General features: G+C 40.0%; 1 protein-coding gene across 17 annotated transcripts in view; it reads right to left on the minus strand.

Moving 5' to 3' along the window:
- The window catches only part of Klf12 (KLF transcription factor 12), a 432,451-nt gene that overhangs the window by 143,455 nt on the left and 265,295 nt on the right, over nt 1-23,701 (minus strand). For 16 of the 17 annotated variants that reach the window (XR_005493737.2, XM_039093393.2, XM_039093390.2 and 13 more), the window contains one exon: nt 16,214-16,760. Coding sequence is in view for 16 of the 17 variants with exons in the window: in XM_039093393.2 (XP_038949321.1) it covers nt 16,214-16,760 (547 nt within the window). In the remaining variant the exon portion in view is untranslated. Of the gene's footprint in view, nt 1-16,213; nt 16,761-17,888; nt 18,008-23,701 lie in introns of all 17 variants that reach the window. The other variant, XM_039093394.2, reaches the window with a different exon arrangement.

Below are 23,701 nucleotides of genomic sequence, written 5' to 3' on the forward strand. Positions count from 1 at the left end.
AAATGGCTTTGAAGTATTTTAAAAATAGGATTTAATGCAAGGTGCTACCCCTTCTAAACTGAATCTTTAAGGGGTGGATCCGCAAACATCTCTATTTCCTTATGCAATGTGTGTTTTAGAGATAAAATATGCAACTCACAAACAACACAGTCAACGAAAGTTGTTGTTTAAATAATTTTAACAAATGCATTTATAAAATTTGTTACATACTTCGCTAACTTCTTCAAATAGACTGACAGCAATTTATCACTCCCTTGTTACTAATGGTCGTTACTTCACAAGCAGTTAAGATACTCTTATAAAGTAATAACTTCAAGGACAATAGCCTGTGTAACCCACTTCCTCCCATCCAGAAATTCCCTGGTTTGGTGAATCAAGTAGTTCCTTTGATAATAATGTTGACATCTCTTCTAACACCATCTTTTGCCCTTAGTGTCCCCACAGCTAAAAGTCACTTTCCTCATCTGTGCACTAGCTTCAAACAAAATAATAAGAATTGAACTTGAGTAGGCTGGTAATTCAAAATATATATATATCTCCTTATTGTAAGAAAACCTACAAAAAGTGAAGCGCTATAATTTCTTGTGCCTATTGGGAAAAGCGAAAAAATCTATTGAGGAAATGTTTTAGAGAGCACAGGTCATAAAAATAAGGGTGGAAAAATATACCTTTCACTTACTCTCCTTCGCCATTTTTATTTATTATGTTCAATGTAGGTGCAGCCAAGACTTATAGTCACACAGAGTACAAGAAATAAATCTAAGAGTCCGGTTAAAAGCCTTTGGAGTGGTGGTGAGCTCAGGTCTTTGCTGAGGGTAGAGACAGCACATATGATATGTGAATGCTTTTATCTTATGCAGCCTATAATAGGAAAACACATCAGAACCAACACCGCGGCAACATTAAACGGTGCAAACACTTCGTTCCCCATCTCCCGCCACTCTTCTCCCAGTCTGACCTGTTCCTACCTACTGTGATACTGGAGTTTAATGCTTCTTCAACTTTCACCTCAACTGTCCCCTCTTCTACCCACATTAGCACATTATGACTTCCTCCACAGTAATGTCCTTTGAGGATTTACGAGAGAGGGCCCTAGAAGGTTTCCTCTGTCTGAAAGGTCCCGGTATTTATAGAGGATTGATTTAAAGCATTTATTCCTGACAAAGACTACAGCAGAGATGATTAGGGGAGCCTTTAGATTAGCAAAGAGAAGACAAAAAAACGTAATGAAAGAATTGACAATGCCTTCTAAACACAGAAAGGTTCAAGACAATTCCCACAATGCTCTCTAAGATTTGAGCTTTCTTTAGTTTAATACACCTTCAAGGCCAGGGAGCTGAAACAGGAAACCAAATCTTCCTTTTATGGCTGCAACAAATGAACCAGCCTCGGTAAATACATCATTGATTCTTTCCCACAAAGAGATACTTAAATGCGGGGTGCATGTAAGAGGAGCATTTTTCCTTCGACTTAAGGTTTGTTAAAGGAAATTTATGTTTTCAACATGCACTGCAAACATGGAAAAGCGGATTGTACCTTCATCAGCCTTTAAATCAAAACAGCTTGCTATCTGGTAAAGACAGGCATAGCGGTCGATTTATTTCATAAAACTTTATGTACAAAGAGACAGTGTCTATGAACTTAATGGAGGGAATATTGAGTCTGGAAGGGTAATTTTTATTACAGTTTATGGTGGGATTATCCGTACTCCACAGTTTCCAGATTTTATGGCAGCACAGTGTTGATGAGGTTAACCGCATTGTACGGAGTTGGGGGAGAGGCACGCATAATTTCTTTTACTGGGAAATACAATTGGCTTAACTATTTAACATATTATATAAGAAACATTGCTGATTCTAATTATCCAGGTCCAATTAATGTCATGTTTATCATACAGCCACAGGTAAATATTTTACAATATATTACAAAAGAATAAGGAAGGACTGACTATAATGTCCATACAGAACAGTTTTTTCATTATGACCCTTTGAAAACATTTTTTCCGTTTATTTCTTTTTTATATATTTATTTTTTATGGGATATTTTCTTTACTTACATTTCAAATGTTATCCTCTTACTCCTCTGGAATCCCCCTATCCCCTCCCCCCTCCTCCTGCCTCTATGAGAGTGCTCTCCCACTCACCCACCCATTCCCTCCCCCCTTTGAAAACCTTAAGAATGCTTCTTGCTCACTGGAGTTCAACTCCAAAAACCATTAAAACCCACATTATATTAATTATCTAAAATGTAATACCAAACACTATTTCTTAAGAGTAAGTACTGTGGAATAAAAGAAACTCAAGGATAGTGCAGAAACGATACATATGTATATATATATATTTTTTTTTTCCAAGAACCCAGAGACTCCAGATGGTTCATTGGCATAAGCAGTACTAGCCTTGGGGAAGGTAGGCATATACTCTGCCAATACTCAGAAGCTGTGTCCCAGACACTGGGTAAGGCAGCAAGACACCCAGAGAAGAAGTTATGGACAGATAAGAGAGTTGAGGAGGCTTTCCAAGTTGGTTGGTACCTCCACAGAAAAGGAATCACTAAACCAATGCCTTTTCCCCAGAGACATTTTCTACATGCAGGAAAGCACTGTAGCTTCATGAAAAACCATGGTATGTGGCTGGGATATGAGGCATTTAAGTGGAAGGGCCTCAGATTGGATTGGAAGAAGCTGGCATATACGTTGAGTTTTCTTCTGTTCATAATACAAGGAAAGATTTCTTTTCCATTCGGGGTTTGAGACTACACGTTGGTCCTAGCCACAGAATTCCTACACATCTTATCCACACCATCACATAGCGTTGGACACTGATTTTTTTCTTCTTCATTCTCATGCTCACACTCTCTTCTATAAATATTTCCTGAACGTTTGCTGGTATCGCACACAGCGTTTGAGGAATAGGAACAAGTACAGCTTAAATTGTACATCCCACAACCCTTAATTTTCTGCGAAGAATTCTGCTACACCTCCAATGTCTTAATCATAAGGAATAGACAAATTATAATTTATAGTCTATATAATCGTCATCACAAGAACTTATTCTTACTAGAAGTCACACTACTGGGTCCTTTTACTTTCTTATTAGGAAAGTGGGGAACCTGTATCCACCATATAATTAGCTTAAAACCCTATCCAGTTTCTACGCGACTGCTCATTCCTTAGCTGTCGAAGAGCTTTTCTGATGTATTCACTGAAGGCAAGCCCTGCTTTTTCTGACCTTATCAAACTTTCAAGCTATCCTCCTAAAGAGACAACTCTTTATTTTCATTTAATCTTCTCTCTGATAATGATTTCTTTGCTCAGGAGTGTGAAACTTGCTAATAGCATACAACTTGGCACCCATGTGCTTTGATTTAGTGGAAAAAAATTAAGCTATTACTTTAAAACGTGAAGAGATACAACAAAGATCATTTAAATTTTACTAAGCAGAGTAGAAATTACAATGTATAGGACAGAAAAATGGGGGAGACGTGCAGAAGTCTTTTCTCTTTGAACCCAATTAAATAATGTCTTTCACATAGAACTCCACACATGATATATACATATAAGATATATCTTATACTTTGTGTGTGTTTGTGTGTGTGTGTGTGTGTGTGTGTGTTATATTTAGTATCATTTTTTAGTTTCTCTCTTTTTATTCTTTTAAATTTAGTGGAGGGGTAGTTTAGATAGGGTCTCAGATAGCTCGGGGTTGGTTTCTAACTCTGTATATAACTGAAGACGACCTTTGACTCCTGCCTCCACTTCCCTAAGTCCCATTTCTAGAATTACAGGCATGCACCATCAAACTAAGATGATTTTCTCAGAATAGATTCAGTGCCACTTTTTGCAGATTCTGAGTGAGCTGGCAAACTCCAGGGACCAGCCTTGGGAAAAGGATCTGATACACAATAGACTCGAAATCTCCCTGTGTACGATTTCTACAATTCTGCCACTAGGTGGCAACACAAAAACTGATGCTCAAAGGTAAGTCTCAATTCTGTAAGACTTCTGGGGACAAACGATTTGCTGAGATATGAAACAGAAAGAAAAATCAAGCCTTGGGTGTGTGTGGGAGTACGGTGGGGGTGGAGGGATACTGTTGTGGCCAGGCATGATGGGCCAAGCCTGCAATCTCAATACTTAGAGTGTGGAGGCATGAGGTTCAGGAGTTCGGGGCCTGCCTCTGCTTCATGAAGTATATATATATATCTCCAGTGGTGTACCACAGATACTTGCTGTTTCTCCTGGCCATGTGCTCACTGTTCCTCTCCACTCATTGTGTAACCACAGAAGTAGCTGAAGTCACGTGGTGTAATTGCCTTCTTGCCCAGGCAGAGCAGCAGACAAGAAGGGGCATCAAAGGCTGTGGCAGAGGGGATGATACTTGAGGAATTTGGATGGTGTTTGATAAGTGTCATCAACTCTGCAGGAAAAGCAAAATGTGACCCCTGTGCTGTACACAGCTAACTCTTTCATAAAAGACTGAATGGAACTGTGTATTTCAGTTGCTGGACACTTGATTTCACAGAAGATAGTTTAACAATTATTGTATTGTAATTCAGGCCTTGTTTTAAGACATCCGAAACTATTATATTGAAAGAGAAAATTTAAATGCAGAAGTGAGTACATTTTAAATCTTAGTTGATTCTGCTTGTGTCTCTTCTAAATTCTTTTTTTTTAAAATTTTTTTCCTTTTATTGTTTCATATGTTTTTAATTTGCTTGGATGTCTTAAGAGTTAGATGTTCTTTCCTTCTGATTCTATTGACAAAGAACATGCATAAATTATTGTATATCATTTATAATGTATGGTGTTCTATGACTTTAGTAGAAAAGGCCTAAGTACCATGAGTATTACCCATTCTTTGGCTACAGAGCCAGAATATTCACAAGTGGAATATCCAAGAAATCAGATTCTTAATGAAACATATTAAAAAAGCATTTTGTTAACAAAAAGACCATCCATTAAAAGAAATTTTTAACGAATTAAATAAAAAGCTGATTGCTTTCTAGGGTGGATTCTGGAATGATATCTACCTCTCTTTGGGAATGATAGAAGTGGAAATAATCACCATGACACTTTTCAGATATAAACATCGCATTTTCTGTAAAGAAAACAAAGTATTAAGAGACAGTCATTTTGAGAGGAAGGGCAGTAAGTCCCGGATGAGAAACGGCTAGTGTGGCCTGGGGTGTCTTCATTTTCTTTGAAGGAAGTTTCTCTGACTTGGGATAGAGAGGACTGCCAGGAGGGAAAGAGGAGGGGATGTCACCATGGAATAGGAGAACAGTCAGGAGAGGGGAAAGGAGAAGACACCATGGATTAGCTGAGGTATAAAAACGTGGTCCTGAGGACTGCCCAACTGAAGCGAAGAGCTACCTGGGTGGAACACAGAAAACTCGTAAGTAATAACCGGGTTACTGATAGGAAAGTAGAGTCTACCAGCATGGCGGGGTGGGAGTGGGGCAGGCAGCTGCCAGTTCCTGTGCCGCTTAAGACACATTGTAATATAAAGGCTGTGCATCTTTCTGGGAACTCTATAACCAAGCCATGGGCCAGAATTTTTAATAATTTCCACAATACTCCCACTCCCACACTCAATGCCAAATGGATACAATAGCAAAGGACATAAGGAGGTAAAGAAAATGAAGAGGAAGAGAGCTTAGAGAACACTTCCAAAGGAGTCTCTTTCAAACCCTGGTACTACAGTAAGAGACCCACCATCGCAACATTTCAGCCCGACTCAGCATGTGCACATGTGCGCACACTGAGGTCTCAATATGGCATACATATGCATGTAAATAGGTTCATCAATGCATTTTCACGAATAAATATTTATTTGGGTGATGTTCTCAGATTTACTTTTAACCTATTCCATTCTCTTTTACTTCTTTAAGATTTTTAATTTTCAGTTTATTTTAAGTTTCCCCAACAGGAATTGCTCATAATGCTCACAATAGCATTGTGACATCTTGTAAAGTGGCATTTTAGAAGTTTGTTTCTTTTTACATGAACTTTCCTTGCTGGTAGTGGAGGATGTTGCTGCCATGAGCGGCATGTAAAATATTTGTTTAAAAAATGATCTAATATTTGGGAGATTAAACGATGAAGCCATCTGATTACAAAAATAATAATTGGTCATTGATCAAAAATAATATTTACCCCACATACAGGTGCCTAGAGAAAGAATCAAGTGTGTAGTCATTGCTTAGTAAATTAGTACCATTTCCTTCACTAATAGATAGACTTGTATCAATTACAATGTTTTTTTAAAAGAATACAGTTAAAATATCACTCAATTCCCTATTGAGAATAGAAAACATAATGGAAGAGCTTAGAAAATAGGAATATAGCTTGGAAAAGACAAAGAATTATTAAGGGAAAGAGAAAAGGAGAGGAGCAGAATGCACAGCCTGAGAGTTGTAAATTATTAAAAGGCCAATTTAAAGCATTGTTTCTGGGATGCTCAGAGCAAGTTCATCCCTTGAATAGTATAGTCTCCCTTCTCAAATTTATTCATACAAGGCCTTATATGTTCACTGGGTAAATTCCTTGCTAAAATATGTCTATTTGCCCGATAAGACTATATTTTTTGCACTGAGTGGAGATGCCCAAATAGCAAAATAGTTCTCTATATAACTAGATCAGATGTGGAGATGGGATTCTTCTAGTGCACAGCACCACCAGTACTATGTTAAATCAGAAGGTTATATTGAGAAATATTATCTTAAGTGGGAGAAAATAAAAAAATTGAGTGACTCCTAGTCTATATTCTATCAGATAAAAAATCAGGTCAGAATAAAGTAAAGAGTCCATCTGAGTACTGTATTACTGTAATGAAACATTCTAGGCAGAAATCTATTTAAACATGAATTAAATCCCTTTGTCACAAGAGAAAATTGTCCTGGGCCAAGGAATGTGGCATGTGAGGCTCTTATAGTCAACAGCGCTTAATAACATGCTATAACAGAATGAATCCAAAGTCTATTTTGACAACCTCCAGTTTGAGCTACTTACCCTAAAAAATACATTTGTATCCCTCTTCAGTCCCTTAGTAACATTTACCGCTTCGAGCAGAGGCCCCTGGAACTGCTGGTTATCGCCCCCCCAGAACTGCTGGTTACTTCCTATCTTGTCTTTGTTTCTGTGCTTGGATTGTTCAATTAACTCAGAAAATGGAGAAGCCAATCAGAGTCTGCACTGGCCTTATAGAACATGCGCACTATTTACCTGGAGGTTTCTCTCTTCTGCTAATCTCTAAAAATCACACAGACAGCATGTGTGTTCTTTCTGAGGCACTTATCATTGACTCCTAGACCTAAGCCAGCCTGGGCAAGAGGAAGCAGGGCACCTGACAGATTGGAGAGGCTTCAGATAAATAAGAACACGAAATGCCAACTTTTCGATGGGATCTATTCAACCTTATAGTTAAAGAATAGGTAACTTTCTACTCAGGGTTGAGATACAGGTTAAAAAGAGCAATGCACCAGCAACTTATCCAGAGAAAATAAATAAAGTATTCCAAACTCCCAGTTAAAATTTTCATGGACACGGGACACCCTGACTTCCTCTCAGAGCTTAGTAAGTCCTCTCTTTGTTTGACACTGGTGATGGTGTAACAATCCAACCTCCTCAAAGTCTCTATTTAAGAAGAGTAAACCAAAGGACAGCAAGACTCCAGTCACATTTTCCAACTAAGAACATTAAAACGTAAGCCAGCAGACAGAACCACTAGGTCTATTCACATACATCCTGTTCACAATTTGCATATAAGCTTGTCACCCATTAGCGGCTCTGTATAAATAGGATAAGTAGAAGACATTTACCAAATGGAGAGGCTGTAGCCGTCACTCAGAAGCCAAGACAACTGTGCACGTAAGTACTGGTCAGCTGTCTCGGACTATTCTGGTCCTACGGACAGATGACACCAGGATTCCACTAAACAGTGAACTGAAAGACCACAGTTTGGGTGAGGTGGACAGGAGAAGCAAGCGAATGACAAGAACTATGACCTGAAACAAGGAATTGGTGTCAACAGGTGGCTGGCTGACAACAGGCAAACAAAATATAACTGAACCATGAAAGTGAAATGAGGAGAACGCAATGTGCTTGTGCCGGCAGCGAGCGTCAGCTCTTCCAACAAGCTTCATAACCATCGCGTGGATGACCATATTTCCTTTCACAAATACAAACAGCAAAAGACTAAAAATATACTTGTAGATTCTTCCTGTAGGTTACAGAGAAAAGCAAAAGCCTGAAGGAAGAAAACCGGGGCAGGGGGATCACAAATTCACTTGTGGCCATGAGCCTCTGAAAGTCCTGAATGAGTTCAATGAACATAAGGAGTATTTTGGGGTGGTAGAAGTTTCTTCAGTGTCTCCCCATCTAACTAATGACCAAAGAAATTATGTATCCAAAACTGGCTTAGTTTCCTACTAGCAGAATTGACTTGTTTTCCTTAGGTATTTTAGGAAAATATATTTTGTTCTCAAGGATCTGATTGCTTTTTCGAAATCATGAATGATATACTTATGATCCAGAGCAAGTTATATTTTTAAATATCACAGCAGTTTAACAAAAAGCTTTAATGAAATAAAACAATGTTTTGTATAATTCTCGTATAAATTCTGATGTTGGTTTTTATGGGCTGTAGAGAAACGGGGCTAGAATCCTTCCCCCTAGATAAGCTACTTCATCATTCTCATATAGACTACTAAGTCGTGGGAGGGGTTAGAGGGGAAAAGACAATCTATGTCAGATAAGAAGGAATTTGGAAGGGAAAGTACTTGGGAAAGAAAAGTGTAACAGTGACACATAGCCCAGCCCAGCCCCCACCGAATCAAGTCATACCCTGTCAGTGCCAAAGTCACTGGTCAAACTGCACTGTTGTCTTATTCCTGAGCATTACGGTGACCTGTTCCTGTTCCAGGAGAAAGGACCCACTGAGGTATTGGATGCAGGAGAAGCATCTGTACTCCTTAGAGCCTTCACTCAATTTCTGAAACTGGCAGCGGTATTGCCCTTTAATTATCTTGAATTCTAAAATGAAGTATCTCTTAATATTAAAATGCTAAACATATCTTAGGAAAGCAGAATAAGTATTTTCAGGGTTTGTTTATTATCTGCTTTGACACACTATGTGCACTCCAAAAGGTAGTGATGAAAACATTTTATTTTTATTTATATTGGTCCTAGTAACATTTTCATAATTCTCAATGGAGCTCATAGTTTATTTAACGTGTGTCTGCTTTGTGTTGACAGCCCCAGGCCACTGTTTTGGGTCTTCATAGTGACAGTTCTCAGTGGAGCCTGTATTTTCCTTAACGTTTATTGTTATACTTTTACTTGTCAATCATAGATCATTACTGTCTGCTTTTATATTTCCTCTCATTTTTCTTTATGCTCTCTGTCCTAACCATTCTTCCAATAAAAGAAATCAATGCTAGAATACAAATTAATTACTATAAAATGCAGGTTACTCCACAAAATAATAGAAGCGTTCACATGCAACTGAAGGTTTGGTTCTTAGAATTCTCCCTTCTGCATACTTAACCACAGTTGTCTGTTTTCAACTCTCCACTGGATTCTTCTTGAAGCAGACAGATAATGCTATTCTCTGTCCACTCTGTAAGTCCCCTCATAGAGAATGAAATGTCTCCCTAAGTAACACTGCCCATTGCCACATCTCTTCAGGAAAACACTGCCTGGATTGAGTCTTGCTTTCCTTGCTCCCCATGTGATCAAGAACCTAGTCCAGCTCTTTGTTGTCCCACTGCATGGACATACTTCTCAGTGTCAGTTAGGAATGCTAACCACCATAACCCACATCTCTCAGCTTTCCTTTCACTGAGTCCTTGAGCAACTTTTATTAGCAACTGGAAAGCCACCCCTTTAAAGATCCTCTTTTGTCATACTGTCCTTTGTGTCCTTATGTTCTTGCACAAAGCTCTCTAGCAGATCAACAGTGCTGGATCTCTCTTCCCCTCTGGACTCCTCAGGTGTCTCTTTCTAACCTTGAAGTGTGTCTAGCTTACACACCAACACATTTGTAGATCACCATGTCATATTATAATGTCAAGAGGTTGGATAAGAACTGGCTGATGGCTCCGTGGAAAAGGGTGAAGAGCAGAGTTTGGATCTTCAGAAGCCATCCACATAAAAGCCAATAGGCATGGTTGAGAGGCAAAGACAGAGGACCCCATGGGGTGACCTGGCTGTTCAGACTAGTTAGAACCTGTTAGCTCTGTGCTTAATGCAGAGCCTTAAGAAATAGATCAAAGAATGATCAAGAAAGATATTTCACATCAATTTTGTGTCTCCCCACACACACATGCATACACATGACATGTAGGCACTCATAATACACATACATACAATGTGTCGAAAACAAACGTTTGGTGGAAGCTCTGTTGGTCTTTCCTGCCTGTCTTCTGCTCATCCAAGGTGATTCAGGGCAGTCACTATTAAGTAACAAATACCTCCTCTACCCCAAGGAATCCCAAGTGCATTTTTCCAAACTGCCTCCTCTCTTACTGCTCCAGTCTCAGTTGTACAAGTACCATGTTAAACTCTAGTTAAACACAGAGCAGGCATGTGATATTGAATATGACACACCCCAAAGGAATTCCCTCCAGAACCACACTCCTCCCATCATGGGAAAGATAGCATCATTGGCTCAGTCGCTGGGGCACAGGAGTGGAGGCTGCCCCCATTTCTCATCTTTCCTCATAGCAGCTTCCAATCCACATGACTATCATCTACAGCCAATCCCACATTTTCACCCCTGTACCTTATTCTTTTCTTATGCATTGGATGCATGATTCTTGCATAACAATGAACAGCATGATTTCTGCACAAGTGTCCACTTTGTTTTTTTCTTTTCTTTCTTTTCTTTACTTATCTTTTTTCTTTTCTTTTCCTTCCTTCCCTCCTTCCTTCCTTTCTTTCTTTCTTATTGGATATTTTACGTATTTATATTTCAAATGTTCTCTCCTCTCTCCCATTCCCCTCCCCCTCCCCCTGCTTCTATGAGGATGCTCCCACTCATCCACCCACTTCCACCTCAACACTCTTGGCATTCCCCTACACTGGGGAAAGCAGCCTTCCCATGACTAAGGGCTTCTCCTCCTATTGATGTCCACTTCCGATGGCTTCTCATCCCATTTAGAACAAAAGCCAGGCCAGGATTTAAGGTCCTAACAACCTTCCCTCTGACCCCGATGTTCTGTGCTCCTATGGACCAGTGTCCACTGCTTGTCCATGACAAGCAAGAGTCCTCTCTGTTCCTCATCCCACAGGTGGCTCTCATGTGAGCCTTCCAATCTTTTCATAGCCTGGACTGAAATTCCTGGAGTTATTTCTTAGGGGCAAGACAAGCCCTTGAGGGTTATGGTTTCTACAGAAACAAACCATTCTTTCACATGGGCGAGTTGTATACCCTTCAGCCTCACGTTGGGAGGTCCATGCTGTGTGGCCTCACAGGCCTCACATATCTTTGCTTACACAGCTCTATTCTATATCATGTTCATTTTCTGTGGCTCTCAGAATGTTCCCTAGCTTTCTCCCTATGACACAGCGCATTCTATGTCCCACTGTTATGCCTGCATCCTCAGGGCTAGGTAACACCTTCCACTCCTCAAGGTCAACATCCTTTCCACATGGAGGATCTGAGACTCTCGCTCCCTCCCCCTGAAAAAAATTATTTTCAGGTCATTTTGTGGTTATTGAAGCATTCTTGGTGAGAAGTTCATCTCATTCTTTCCTCAACTTCTGACCTCCATCCTTTTATGGAGAATTACAGTATAGACATTTCTTCTTTCCATATATAACCATCCTATACAACAATACTTTTTGTTAAATACAATTTTATTTACTCCTAATTCTCTTCTTACAGGACAAGTCACTTGATGACATTTTGTAAACTTTAGTCTAAGTCTAACCAAAGTTAACAAGTACTTCTTTCTTTAATTTCATATCATCCATCAGAGTCGCAGGTTCATCCAGCCTTTTGACACTGCAGTGTGATGATGCCTGCTATAAAATCCATGCACAAGAATGTGCAATGCAGTTACAAAGAAAGTGCAGACATTAAATTCTTAATGGTTTACGTATGTTTCCAATGTTGTGTTAGGTTGCACTGCTAGCGGCCTTCAGCTGAATGTGGCCAATGGGCTTCAGGATGGATGTAGAGCAGGAAGCAGTGTGAGACTGAAACAGTACCAGCTTGGTTTAACACTGGATACCCAGTGGCAATAATGTTTGCTGGTGATAGATGCTTAGCAGACACTCGGATGAACAAACGACTCGATCAACGTGATAGGAGAGTTTACATGTAGGCATGTGTACTCTCAGTACTCTTATGTCATATCATTTGTCACCTGCTTCTCTGTCACGGAGCACATAGGTTCTACCAATGTCAAACGTCATTACCTAGTAAGTCTATCTAGTTTAAATGAATGGTGTCTTGCTCCTTCCATCAATTTGGAAAACCAACTCCTTTCCCTCACTCATCAATACCACATATGCAAGTCTGAAGTGAGAAGGTAAAGAGGAAGCCCTTTGTTATCCAGCCATTTCAGGGCTGGCTCATATGGGCAAAATAAAGATTTGAAGAATTACCTAAATGCCCTTGCCTTTGCTCATTCTGAGGTAGGCAAACCTTTCCACTAGCCACTTTTACTGTGCTCTAGTTAATCAGCTAAACAATAAAAGGTTATAAAATGCTAGAGCAATATTTGTAGAATATGGTGATTATAAAAACTTAATATGAAGTAATAAAAATTTAAAAATGGGATGTTTCCAGACAATTTCTCATACTAATTTCTCATCCCTTATCGTCGCTGCATTAGCAGCTTTGAGAAGTACCACAGCAACTTCTTGGGCTGACTTTTATTTCGACATTGGGTGGTACCAGTCACTCTGTACCACCGTCACGATCAACTCTGTTGTATGAGAGGAGACAGAGGAAGCGTTGATTATCGTTCATAATATTTAGGAGAAAAGTAAGAATGCTAAAAAATGTTTAGTGACACTTGGTCACTGCCAGGCATCTGCACTGGGTCTTCTATCCTAGGATAGATCATGTTACCACCCCCATTTGTTTCACAGATGAAAACTAGGATTAGGAAGATGCCTTTCTGAAGTGATAAGTGACAGAAGCAGGCTTTTACCTCATATATTTATGATCTTAAAAACAGGACAGTTTATTAGGCTTATGATTAAGTAATTTTTATTCATAACATAAAAATTATGAAATAAAACATACTACATGAAACAAACAAAAAACTCACATACAGAACAAATGACAGTGCAGGACTTAAAGGGATGCTGAAATATACATTTTGCAGAACTTTAATTTTAGCAACACAGACAGAGACACACACACACACACATACACACACACAGAGCTGATCAACATTAAAATGTTTGCTGATCGTTTTCACAAAGAAAAGTGATGTTTCCCTTAACTGGCACTGCAGACTTGGGCCCATATATAAAATTATGATACTGCAGAGACTCTGGAGTCCACCAAAGTCATAGAGACACATCTATAGACACATGTACAATATATAGGGATGTGCTTTACTACCTGCTAGATGCTAATTCTTAAACATGCAAAACTACACATTTGGATGGTAAGTAAAACAAATGTCTGACTTAGCTCCCAGTTTCGTAACTGTTATTCAAAGAGCCTGTTCCTTTATCCAGAGGTATGAGCAACACTAGGAGGTACAGCATGGGGAACAGCCATGAAAATGCACCTTAATCCTATTTCTTTCAAGGTTTTCCATCCTGTGTTGTTCAGACCAGTTTCCTGTCCCACGGCAGCAGATAACTCACAGTGTAGGAGCAGAGGAAACCCCCTGAGCTGGTGAATGTATATTTTGACATAGGCATGTCCATGTCACAGACATGAAGGCCAATTGACTCATGGGAAATTCGCTAAGCTGTTACTTATATGGGTGTGACGCAAGATGAATGGCAAAGCTTTTCTCAGGGAGTCTGAGTGTTTGTGAATGATTGATCAGGGTGTACAGATGGACAGACAACTGTGTCTTCCTCCTCCCCGGTGGCTATAAACTGAACCTGCCCACTCACAGAGATTACTGACCCTAGCTCACCTCAGCCCCTGGATTGTACCTAATAAATATGCTGAGGGCTAGGTTGGTAGCAGTATGAAAGCCCAACCTGATCCCTGTTCCAATATGTGTGTATCCGTGCCTTTAGTTTCTTCTTGCATCATTCTCTCCATATCCCTAGGCTAGGTGTTGGAATGTAAGCCATGTGGGCCAAGGCCACAGGGATTGTTAGAAGAAGCAGCGAATGTCTGTCTACTTGTCAACCTTGAAAACTAAAACTCCCGAGTCAGGAGATTTTTAACTTTGTTAAAGAGTGAAGGTGAAACTTATTTGAGTGCTAGGAAGAAATTTAATATTGATAAAATAATAACTTCCAGTGGTAAACACACAGCTCTATATAGATGTTTATAAACATTCTGCCAAGTTTTCAATAATATATCATCTCTCGATATTGAATCCTACCTTTTACCAGAAGCAAAACAACCATGTTTCCTTGTATTTTATGAGCAGACAGCGGTTTATGCATTCATTGATCATGTTTTAATCATGGACCTCAGTAGGAACACAGTGTCAAAGCAGAAAAAGCAATATTGGGCAAAGCTGATGCTAGCATTGTGTCTGGCCTCTGAGGACAAAATACACAAATATGCACTCAGTTTCACAGGGAATAAGTGAGTAATACAGGATTTTATATTTTCAGGGAAGGGTGGTCTAACATTTAGGTTTGTATGTAGGAAGAAGAAAAGATGCAGGCTAATGGGATTTAGAATTTCTTCTATTAAAGCTCTGCAAAAAGCAATTGCTTATATGTAGAAGATAATTCCATATACAGCTATGTAACTACTGCAATGAATGAAATAACTAGATATTGTAGCATGAGCCTTTCACAAAGTATCTTCTTATGTCCTAAAACTTAGAGGGAACGTTAGTATTGTATGTTGAAATATTCCCATTATAAACAATCATGCTATTTAATACTAGTAACTGAAATAGACGGTTATTCAAAACCAAAGCTATATGCAAACTTACAGATAAACATCTATCTTTGTGCCAGGTTGCGCTGATCTGAAAGAGAATGGTCCCATAGGCTCCTCTATCTGACTGCTTATTCACCAGGGAGCAGAACTCTGAGCAGAAGGAGAAGGACTAGGAGGCGTGGCTTTGCTGCAATAGGTGTGGCTTATTGGAGGAGGAGCGTTGCTGGGCTGGGCTTTGAGGTTTCAAAAGTGGGTGTTAGGCCTCCCACGTCTCTGCCATGGATCAGAATATGAAGCTGTCAGCTACTTCTGCATGCTTCCTGCTATTCCGTTCAGGAATTAACCCTCTGCAGCTGAGAGCAAGTCCCCAACTCAATGGCTTTCTTTGTAAGTTGCCTTGGTCGTGATGCATCTTTGTCATGAATAGAGTAGTAAATAAACACAGGTTCTCATTACATATACCTTGGCTGATGTGGAACTCTCTATAGAGACCAGACTGTCCTCAAACGCTTAGAGATCCACCTGCCTCTGCCTCCCATGTGCTGTGATTAAAGGAAGATTCCACCATGCCTGGCTGGATCATTTTAATATCAAATTGTTTTAAAATGCACTCAGAAATAGATGTATAAATCCCAGGTAGTCCGTCATCACAGGATTTTATATTCCTGCTACCTCAAGAGTTCAAGTTTGAACAACAACAACAAAAAACAAAACAAACAAACAAACAAACAAAAAACCCCACCTTATTTACCCAGAAGCACTCACCTTGACCCATGTTTATAAGGAATTTACTTTCATTTTGCATATAATTCTGCTGTACACAGGTTGCCCATCCCACTTTACCATTCAAAGGAAAAATAATTCTGTGAATTAACATATCAAAACTCTGGTACAAAATGACTTAATAAGTATATGGACTTAGCCTAGCTGAGGGCACTGTTTATACGAATGTGGGAGTGTTCTATTCAGCGTGACCCAACCATATGATCTGCAATGTTCTATACAGAACTTTGAACATAGTGTCTGCACACAATCTAGGTCCCAGTCATATAAATAAATAAATAAATAATAAATAAATAAATAAATAAATAAATAAATAAATAAATAAATAAAAGCATGGTTTTCTCTAGTGCTGAAAATCATCAAGGTTTCAGGTCTCTTACCTTTGCCATGGCTCCTCCCGTCCTCCAGGAGCGGTACAACAATAGTGTTGTTCACATTTCCCGGTGACCGTACAGCTGTGTAGACAACCGGCACTGACTGTACCACCACGGGGATCCGATGAACATGACTGAGTTTGTTAGACTGTAAGTTCATGGGACTGGAAGGTGGGACAGGATGGATGATGTGCAAAAACTGCTGGCCGCCCATGCCGGACGCGGAGGCAACGAGGGGTCCTGGAGATAACACTGTTGATGAAGACGATGCTGAAGATACTGACGTTATAACGGTGGGGGATGAGGCTGGGCGACTAGAAGATGATGAAGAGGTCGAAGTTGAAGACGGTGAGGAGGCAGACGCTGTCATGGAGACTGGGGAGGATGAAGCTGCGGTAGGGGAGGTCCTGGCTTTGTTGATTGACAAGTCCACTGGCTCAGTTTGTGTCTGGAAGTGATCTACAGGCAATGAGTCCTCTGGGGGCTCCCCTTTCACATTATTTAGCAAGAGGGGAATAGCTTCCATATCGGGGTAGTTGTGGACGTTTGGAGACTGCAAGGAGAAAATGGAACAGATTTACCATTATAGCTGATATAGTTCAATAGATGCATAACTTACTTGAAAGTGTATTAGTTCTTTCACTCAAATATTCATGGAATTTTCCTTAAGCGGTCAAAATGATGCAAAATAATTGCAAAAATTCATCAAAGAAAGGAGTCATTTAACATGAATATGGTCTCATTCCAGTGGAAGGGCAACACACAACTTAAGGTGAATTCACTAGTTCAAACAAGAGGTTGAAGGAATTTAAAAATAATCACTAAATTCCTGTAGAATCTTTCAAAAGACAGGCTCGATATGTAAAACATTGTCTTAGAGCTGTGTAAGCAGGACTTATTGAATCACAGCATTCCTTCTGATGTTCTTAGCTGTTCCTGCACTAGCAGTCTGTCTTGGCGTTCCGTTATGAAGGAACGAGAGCTTTCATTAGCTGAACTGAAATACCCTCTCTTGCTCTGGAGTTCTACAATGTGGTGAAGGATTTTACCCTTGTGCAACACGATCCTGATCTAGAAAGGAAATATCATCCAGCAGCAATCTTGGGAAACTCGCTATGACCTTTCTATACCCATGTTCAGCACAAGAACTACTGGGACACACTCATTTAGAGTAGTCAGAAGGCACACCACGTTCTCCAGTCCCTCAGGTCTGGTCCTCAGGTTACCGAAGTTAAATCACTTGGAATTGCTGGATTTTAGCCAACAATTAGGTATTTCTGACACATTTTATTTCTTAAGGTATTGCACACAGTTATGATACCTAAACTAGAGGAAACAGGTTTTAGAAAATCCTATATGAGAAATTTTAAATCGTCCATGAACATTTTGTTTAACTTAAAACGATAATGTTGTTTAAGTTCATTTGTATTCTTGTAAGTTTTATTTAAAAGCTGTTTAATAATAAACAGTGTACAGTTTAATACACTAATATTCTCAGAATATTATTAATGGGCGTGAACACACCTACTAATTCCTAAGTTGAACAAGTATCTATGAAATGCATGCTTCTGGGACCACGTGGCTCATGTTCTATTTCAGTGTGTCAGTAGAGCCTTGACAGAGAGAACCAGACCACAGCAGACTGTTTTGTTACACCTAATTTAACCAGGTCAACACTCACATTAGTATTATTCTTTCAGATGAAAACCCCAAATCATTATTTTCTGCTTTCTTATGGTATCAGAACAACAATTATGTGAAGTTGGTCATTTCATGAGAGATTTCCGTTTGCTATTCTTCCTGAAAACATGAAAATGCACTTAAAGGTTTCAAAAGAAACATTGTTCTTAAAAACTTTCATTATAGAATATAAATTATAGTTCTATTCAAAGCATATAATAGGTGCTGGTGCGCGGGTGTTTTATTCAGCCACAGTGAAAAGAAAAAGAAAACAAATCAGCTGTGGCAGGGGATCAAATGGAAGGGGAACGGGCTGATGTTTAAATGCTTTTTCCCCTCTTCTTCCCTAAAAGGACAGCCTGCAAAAACGCATGAATTAGTGCTCTAAAAGCTGGGTAATCTGCAACGCCTCCTGCACGGAATTCTAACTAGGATTTGCACTTTAGGCATTAAAGGTGAGAAACAAATTTATAAACCACCCCAAACATATTAAGAAACAAACAGCCAAACACCCAAACACTGTAAATTTCACTAGCTTTGTGCAAAATCTGTAGACATTATCACTCCTCCCATTAGGAAGTCGACTCTCAGCAGCATCCTTCGGGTTCTGTTTTTATAGAGTACTGTGAGTTGTTTTTTATCCATATATTACACATACACAGAAAGCTCTGGATAGAAACTGGTTCAAAATCCAAAATGTAAATCAGTAAACATATTATTAAACAGTACCCATCTCTTGGACTTCGCAGACCCTGGATTCATGACACATTAGACGAATTCAAGACTCTTAATTTAGAAATGATGGTTATTTCTATCCTATGTAGAATCAGATCTTTACAGATAAAGAGGAGAGGAGTATTGCATCTCTGTTGAAATGGCTCCTAATAGAAAGGAAAATGTTCAGTGGTACATGATGTCAGGAGAACTGGGGCATATGGAACTTATAAAGAGGTGGCTTCCAAGGCTTGAGGCATCCTTGAGCTTTAAGAGGTGTCTCAGCCTCTCTGTGTTGTCACTGAGAATCCACCATTTGTACGGCATTATTTCATCCCCAACAGAGGAAAATACTTCCTCCGAAAGCCTTTGTACAGCATCCAGATAAAGACATCCTCTCAGCCCCACTGGATAGACTAGAAGTCTATGAAGACAAAACTCAGAGAACACCTAGCTTTTCCCAGATGCCCGAGAACCACACTGCTTTCTTCTGTGCTCAGACTGAAGTAACTAGGAAGCAGACGCCAAACCTTTAGATACACGCTAGGGGCCTTGAGAACTTATGTATGAATTCATGAAACAAACATGACAGAGACATATGGCGGCTCCTCTCTAATACACAGCAGTTCAAAACGAAGCCTTATATTAAATAATTATGCTCTATCATATCAAGACAATAAAATCTTTATTGGGCCTTTCATCTGCTTTCAGTGTTGACAGGGCATCATATCCCCAAAGCCATTACTAATCTCCTGGGACCCATAACAATGTTGCAGGTAGAAGTGTGTGTATTTCAGCTTTGGGCTGCACAGACCTATCTGTGAAGTCAGCGAGGTTAGAGGATAAGGCCTTTAAACAGCTATGGCCAACCCTCCTTCCTCCTTTTAAGAAATGGAAAATACCTACAAGGCTGAACCCTGGACTCAACATTAGGCATTTATCTCTTTGCTTCCTGAAAGTGGAGGATTGAAATGCATTCATTCTGAGGCTTGGTCCCCTACATGGGAAGCCAGAGTGAGGTGCTGGGAACACAGTTGTCCACCAAGAGGGAGAAGACGCTGAAGGGAAACAGAGAAGATGGAGAGCGAGCGTGCTGAGGATTCTGGAGAGCAAAGGGAAAAGTGGGAGCGCATGACAAGTGAGGAGAGGGCTGGCCTCAACGGGAAGGGAAATCGAAGAGCCAACAAGATTGAAAGATTTTTTTCCAGAAGATACGTCCAGCAAAAAAAAGGAAGGGTCATGTAGTGAAATTTCACCCTTCATCGGCAACTTCTAAATACTGGACACATCCGTGGACATCTTATAGCAGTACCGACTAAGTGATGTTTGTGATTTTTCCAATGGACACTGATTTCTGTTCAGGAAGCTGTCTCAGAAGCTGAATTTCACTGTTGATTCCCCTGGTATGGAAGACGGAACCCTCACTACGGTCTCACTGCCAAGCAAAACCAATCCACTTTCTAATGCTATAAGGGAACACACAGGGGTGCCAGATTCTTGTCAAAGAGGAGTGACATTTCATATCCTGAAAGGTTCTATCATCCCACTTGGAAGGGTCTGCCATAAAATTTCAACTGCTAAATGATATTTTATGAAATAACAGTGTAAATGCATCCAGAAAGCCCAGCAAGTCTGACAATACGCTTCATACACCCCAGAAAATATGTGTGCGAGCCTAAACAAAAGCAGGGTTCCCTACCACACTCTTACTTTCCTCTCGAGTCAGAAAGTTGGTTCTGTATACAGGAATCCCTACGGGAAAATGTTACACACAGCGTCGTAGTGACATGTTCGCTTAAGCAGTTTCAGGGTCGCAGCTGAGACTTCCTAAGCAAGAACTTTCTTCTGGAATAAACAGTTTAAAATGAAACTAGGCATTTTGTTGAAGGAGTATACAATGGAACTCCAGGCCTCCCACGGGTTATTTCCTGGAGAGTCCTAGAGAGGTTTCCCTCAGCCAACAATTACCAACAGCTGAATCTTATTATGGTCTGCCAAGGACCATAAGGCATCTTTAACTGAGATCATGTATTTTAATCATCTGCAAACCTTCAGAGTAATGACTATGGATGGACACTCTGGAAATCTCTCCGGCAGCACTTAGGAATCTTCTGGTTGGGTAGGATTTGAAGAACAGTCTATTAAATATCATCCAAGACGTCCATGGTGCCTGTTACACCTTTAATAGGACCGGAGAATTTTGGGGATGTCTCACACACAAATAGTGTGGTAACAGCCATCTATCAGTCATTTACAGAAGTTATACATTACTTCACTTTTTAAAAAGTTTGAGCAATAATTTCAAGCTAATGTTTTAGGGAATCTTCTAAAACGATTTCCCCAATATCATGTCTCTTTCCCAGACTGCTCTGGATTGTTATTATGAAAAAGGAAATGAGACTTGGAAAAAAAATTCCAAAGATTTGAAACCATGACCTAACCCAGTTTACTTTTTATTACCAATGTCATCTTGAATTAGCTCAGGTTTTAGGTTTCAGAATAAAAAGTGTAACATTAGTTCCAGACTTGTAAAAATTGCTCTGAAGACTGAACTGACGTCACCGCGTTCCTGTACCAGTAAAAAGATAAGGAGATGAGCAGAATTCTTTGTTCTTGGAAGGAAAAACAGCAAAGAAAGTCAGACCTATTGCCAAAAGTGTCCGAGAGCTTAGTGACGCAATGCATTCTGGTACAAGAGTCTCTGCTGACATACCTGCCTTGCAAAACAAGCAGATACAAATAGATACAAGCAGATACAAATTCCAAAATAGAATACATTGTCCTTACAGATATCACATGGTTAAAAAAATCCTGAGTATTTGAATTCTTTTTTTTTTTTAATTACTCAGATTGATCCACAAGAAAACCACGTCATAGCTGCTGGAACCCATGTGAGGTGATTAATTTGACTTCTTGATGCTACAATATAAACACCCCCCAGAGCATAGTTGGTCTTCTATCACATCCGTGATTTAGTTTTATGAAGTTCAGAATCTGGCTGAATGTCCCGATTGTGACTGTAAATGTGTATTGTGGGGCGAGAGGGCCGGCTCGGCAGGGAAGGATGTGTGCTGTTCTGAACTTCAACTCTGGACATCGGATGGTTCACAGGCACCTGTAGCTTCAGAACCAGAGACTCCAAAGCCCTCTTGTTGTCTCCATGGACACCTTTGGTCAAGTGAACCTTTACTGCATGATCTTAAATAAGGCTATATTTTAATTAAAGGAGCATTTTAAAAATATGACATTCTTGACTGCTCCGTACCTAAGGCTCTTCCCCCCCAGCCACCCTGCAACTCTGCTCAGTTCCTCTGCTCCCAGTGAAGGCCAGTTCTCCATCTGTTGCTAGAGCACACACTTCAATTTTCTCTCCGGACTTTTGCTTTACTGAAGACAGTACCTCTTATTGACCTTTTTTATGGTGTATGTCGTGATACTAATTAGTCTTGTTTCCAGAGATTCTTCTTATCCCCATGTTCAAGGGTAGGATGGTAAAACGAAAATGTCATAAAAACCTAAGTTTATAAAAGTGGGAAGACATAAAGCTATACTAAAGGAAGATAAATGATCACTTCGCATATATCATTCCTGAGTAAGAGGAAGTGACTCCCACTGTCCTACCCTGGTAACTGATACTAAAATTTTTGAAAAAGTTATTGACAGTGTGAAAGGAGGCCATGTTTGAGTGAATATTTAAGTAAACAGCTTCAAATCAACGTCTCAGTTGAAAACACAAGAAGTGATTCTTCAAGGAAATACAGGACCTGGTTGGCAAGATGGCTCAGCAGGTGAAGGGAGGCTTGGTGCTTTTACCTCAGGAATGGACTTGGTGGAAGGAGATTCCATTCCCTCAACCTGGGTTCCAATTCCTCTGATTGGTATGCATGCCTTCTCTCTCTCTGTCTCTCTGTCTCGGTCTCTGTCTGTCTCTGTCTCTCTCTCTCTCTCACATTCTCTCCCTCCCTCCCTCTTTTTCTCTCTCTCTCACACATTCATGCACACACACACTTTATCAATAATGCAAAAGAGAGGCCATAAGCTAAGTATAGCACTGATCCCGTGCCTTTGTTTATGTTTATGTATATGGCTTAACTCCCTCACTGAGAACGTGAGCCTTCACAAAGCTTTTAGGACACCGATTCCAACTGTGCCCAACTGTGCCCTTATTTCGTGGTTGTTACATTTCCTATGATTTTCATCACAGGGCTTTCCTAAGTTACACCGTTTATCCACATCAATCAGAATCAACATTAAGAGTTGACTGAACTGTTGGAGTCTGGAGCTGCCATGCGTGCTGTGAGGCTGGTGGAAAGCAGGGACAGAGAGGGAATTTTGTGTGTCTGATTTTCAAATTAACAACAGACATCTCTAAGTACCAAAAGGATGGACAACCATGTCCAGACATGAATGTGAACATTATATGTAAAGACAAGTCCCAAACAAGTTACTCTGTGTCTTAAGCCACTTAAATTCTTTTCATCTGGTCAAGTTAGAAAATTGTTTACAGTTAGCCAATGGTCATCCTGACACACCTGGGGAAAAGGCTCTGAGCTGAGGAACTATCTACTTCCGCTGGCCTGTAAGTATGGCTGTGTAGCATCGTGATGGCTAACTGATGTGATGCTGTTTAAAATGTAAAAGTTGTTCTTTCTTCTTTCTTTTTTTCTTAAGTGTTCGAGTGTTTGCATGCTTCTGTGTGTATGTGCATGTGCATATGTTTGCGCATGCAAAATATGTGCCTCTGTGTGTGTGTGTGTGTGTGTGTGTGTGTGTGCGCGCGCACACGCACAATTGTGTTGGATAACCTCAAATGACAACTTGAGGAAGCGAGGACACTCTGTCTACTTTGTAGGTTCCAATGATCAAACTCTGATTGTCTGGTGGCAAGTCCGTTCACATCACTTGCTGAACCATCATCTCACCAACCCTTTGCCTTCTGTAGCCACGAAGCTCACACAAGTGCACGTGATCAATACTTTCACATAGAATGATTTCTACAAATGAATGCTCTGCTCCCTGTGTCCATCAAGACAGCCATGTATACAGAGGAGACAGGGCTGCAGCTCAGGAAAGAACAAAGCCACAGAAATGCAGTAAGAA

Source organism: Rattus norvegicus, chromosome 15 (assembly GCF_036323735.1).
Source record: "Rattus norvegicus strain BN/NHsdMcwi chromosome 15, GRCr8, whole genome shotgun sequence".
Lineage (NCBI taxonomy): Eukaryota > Metazoa > Chordata > Mammalia > Rodentia > Muridae > Rattus > Rattus norvegicus.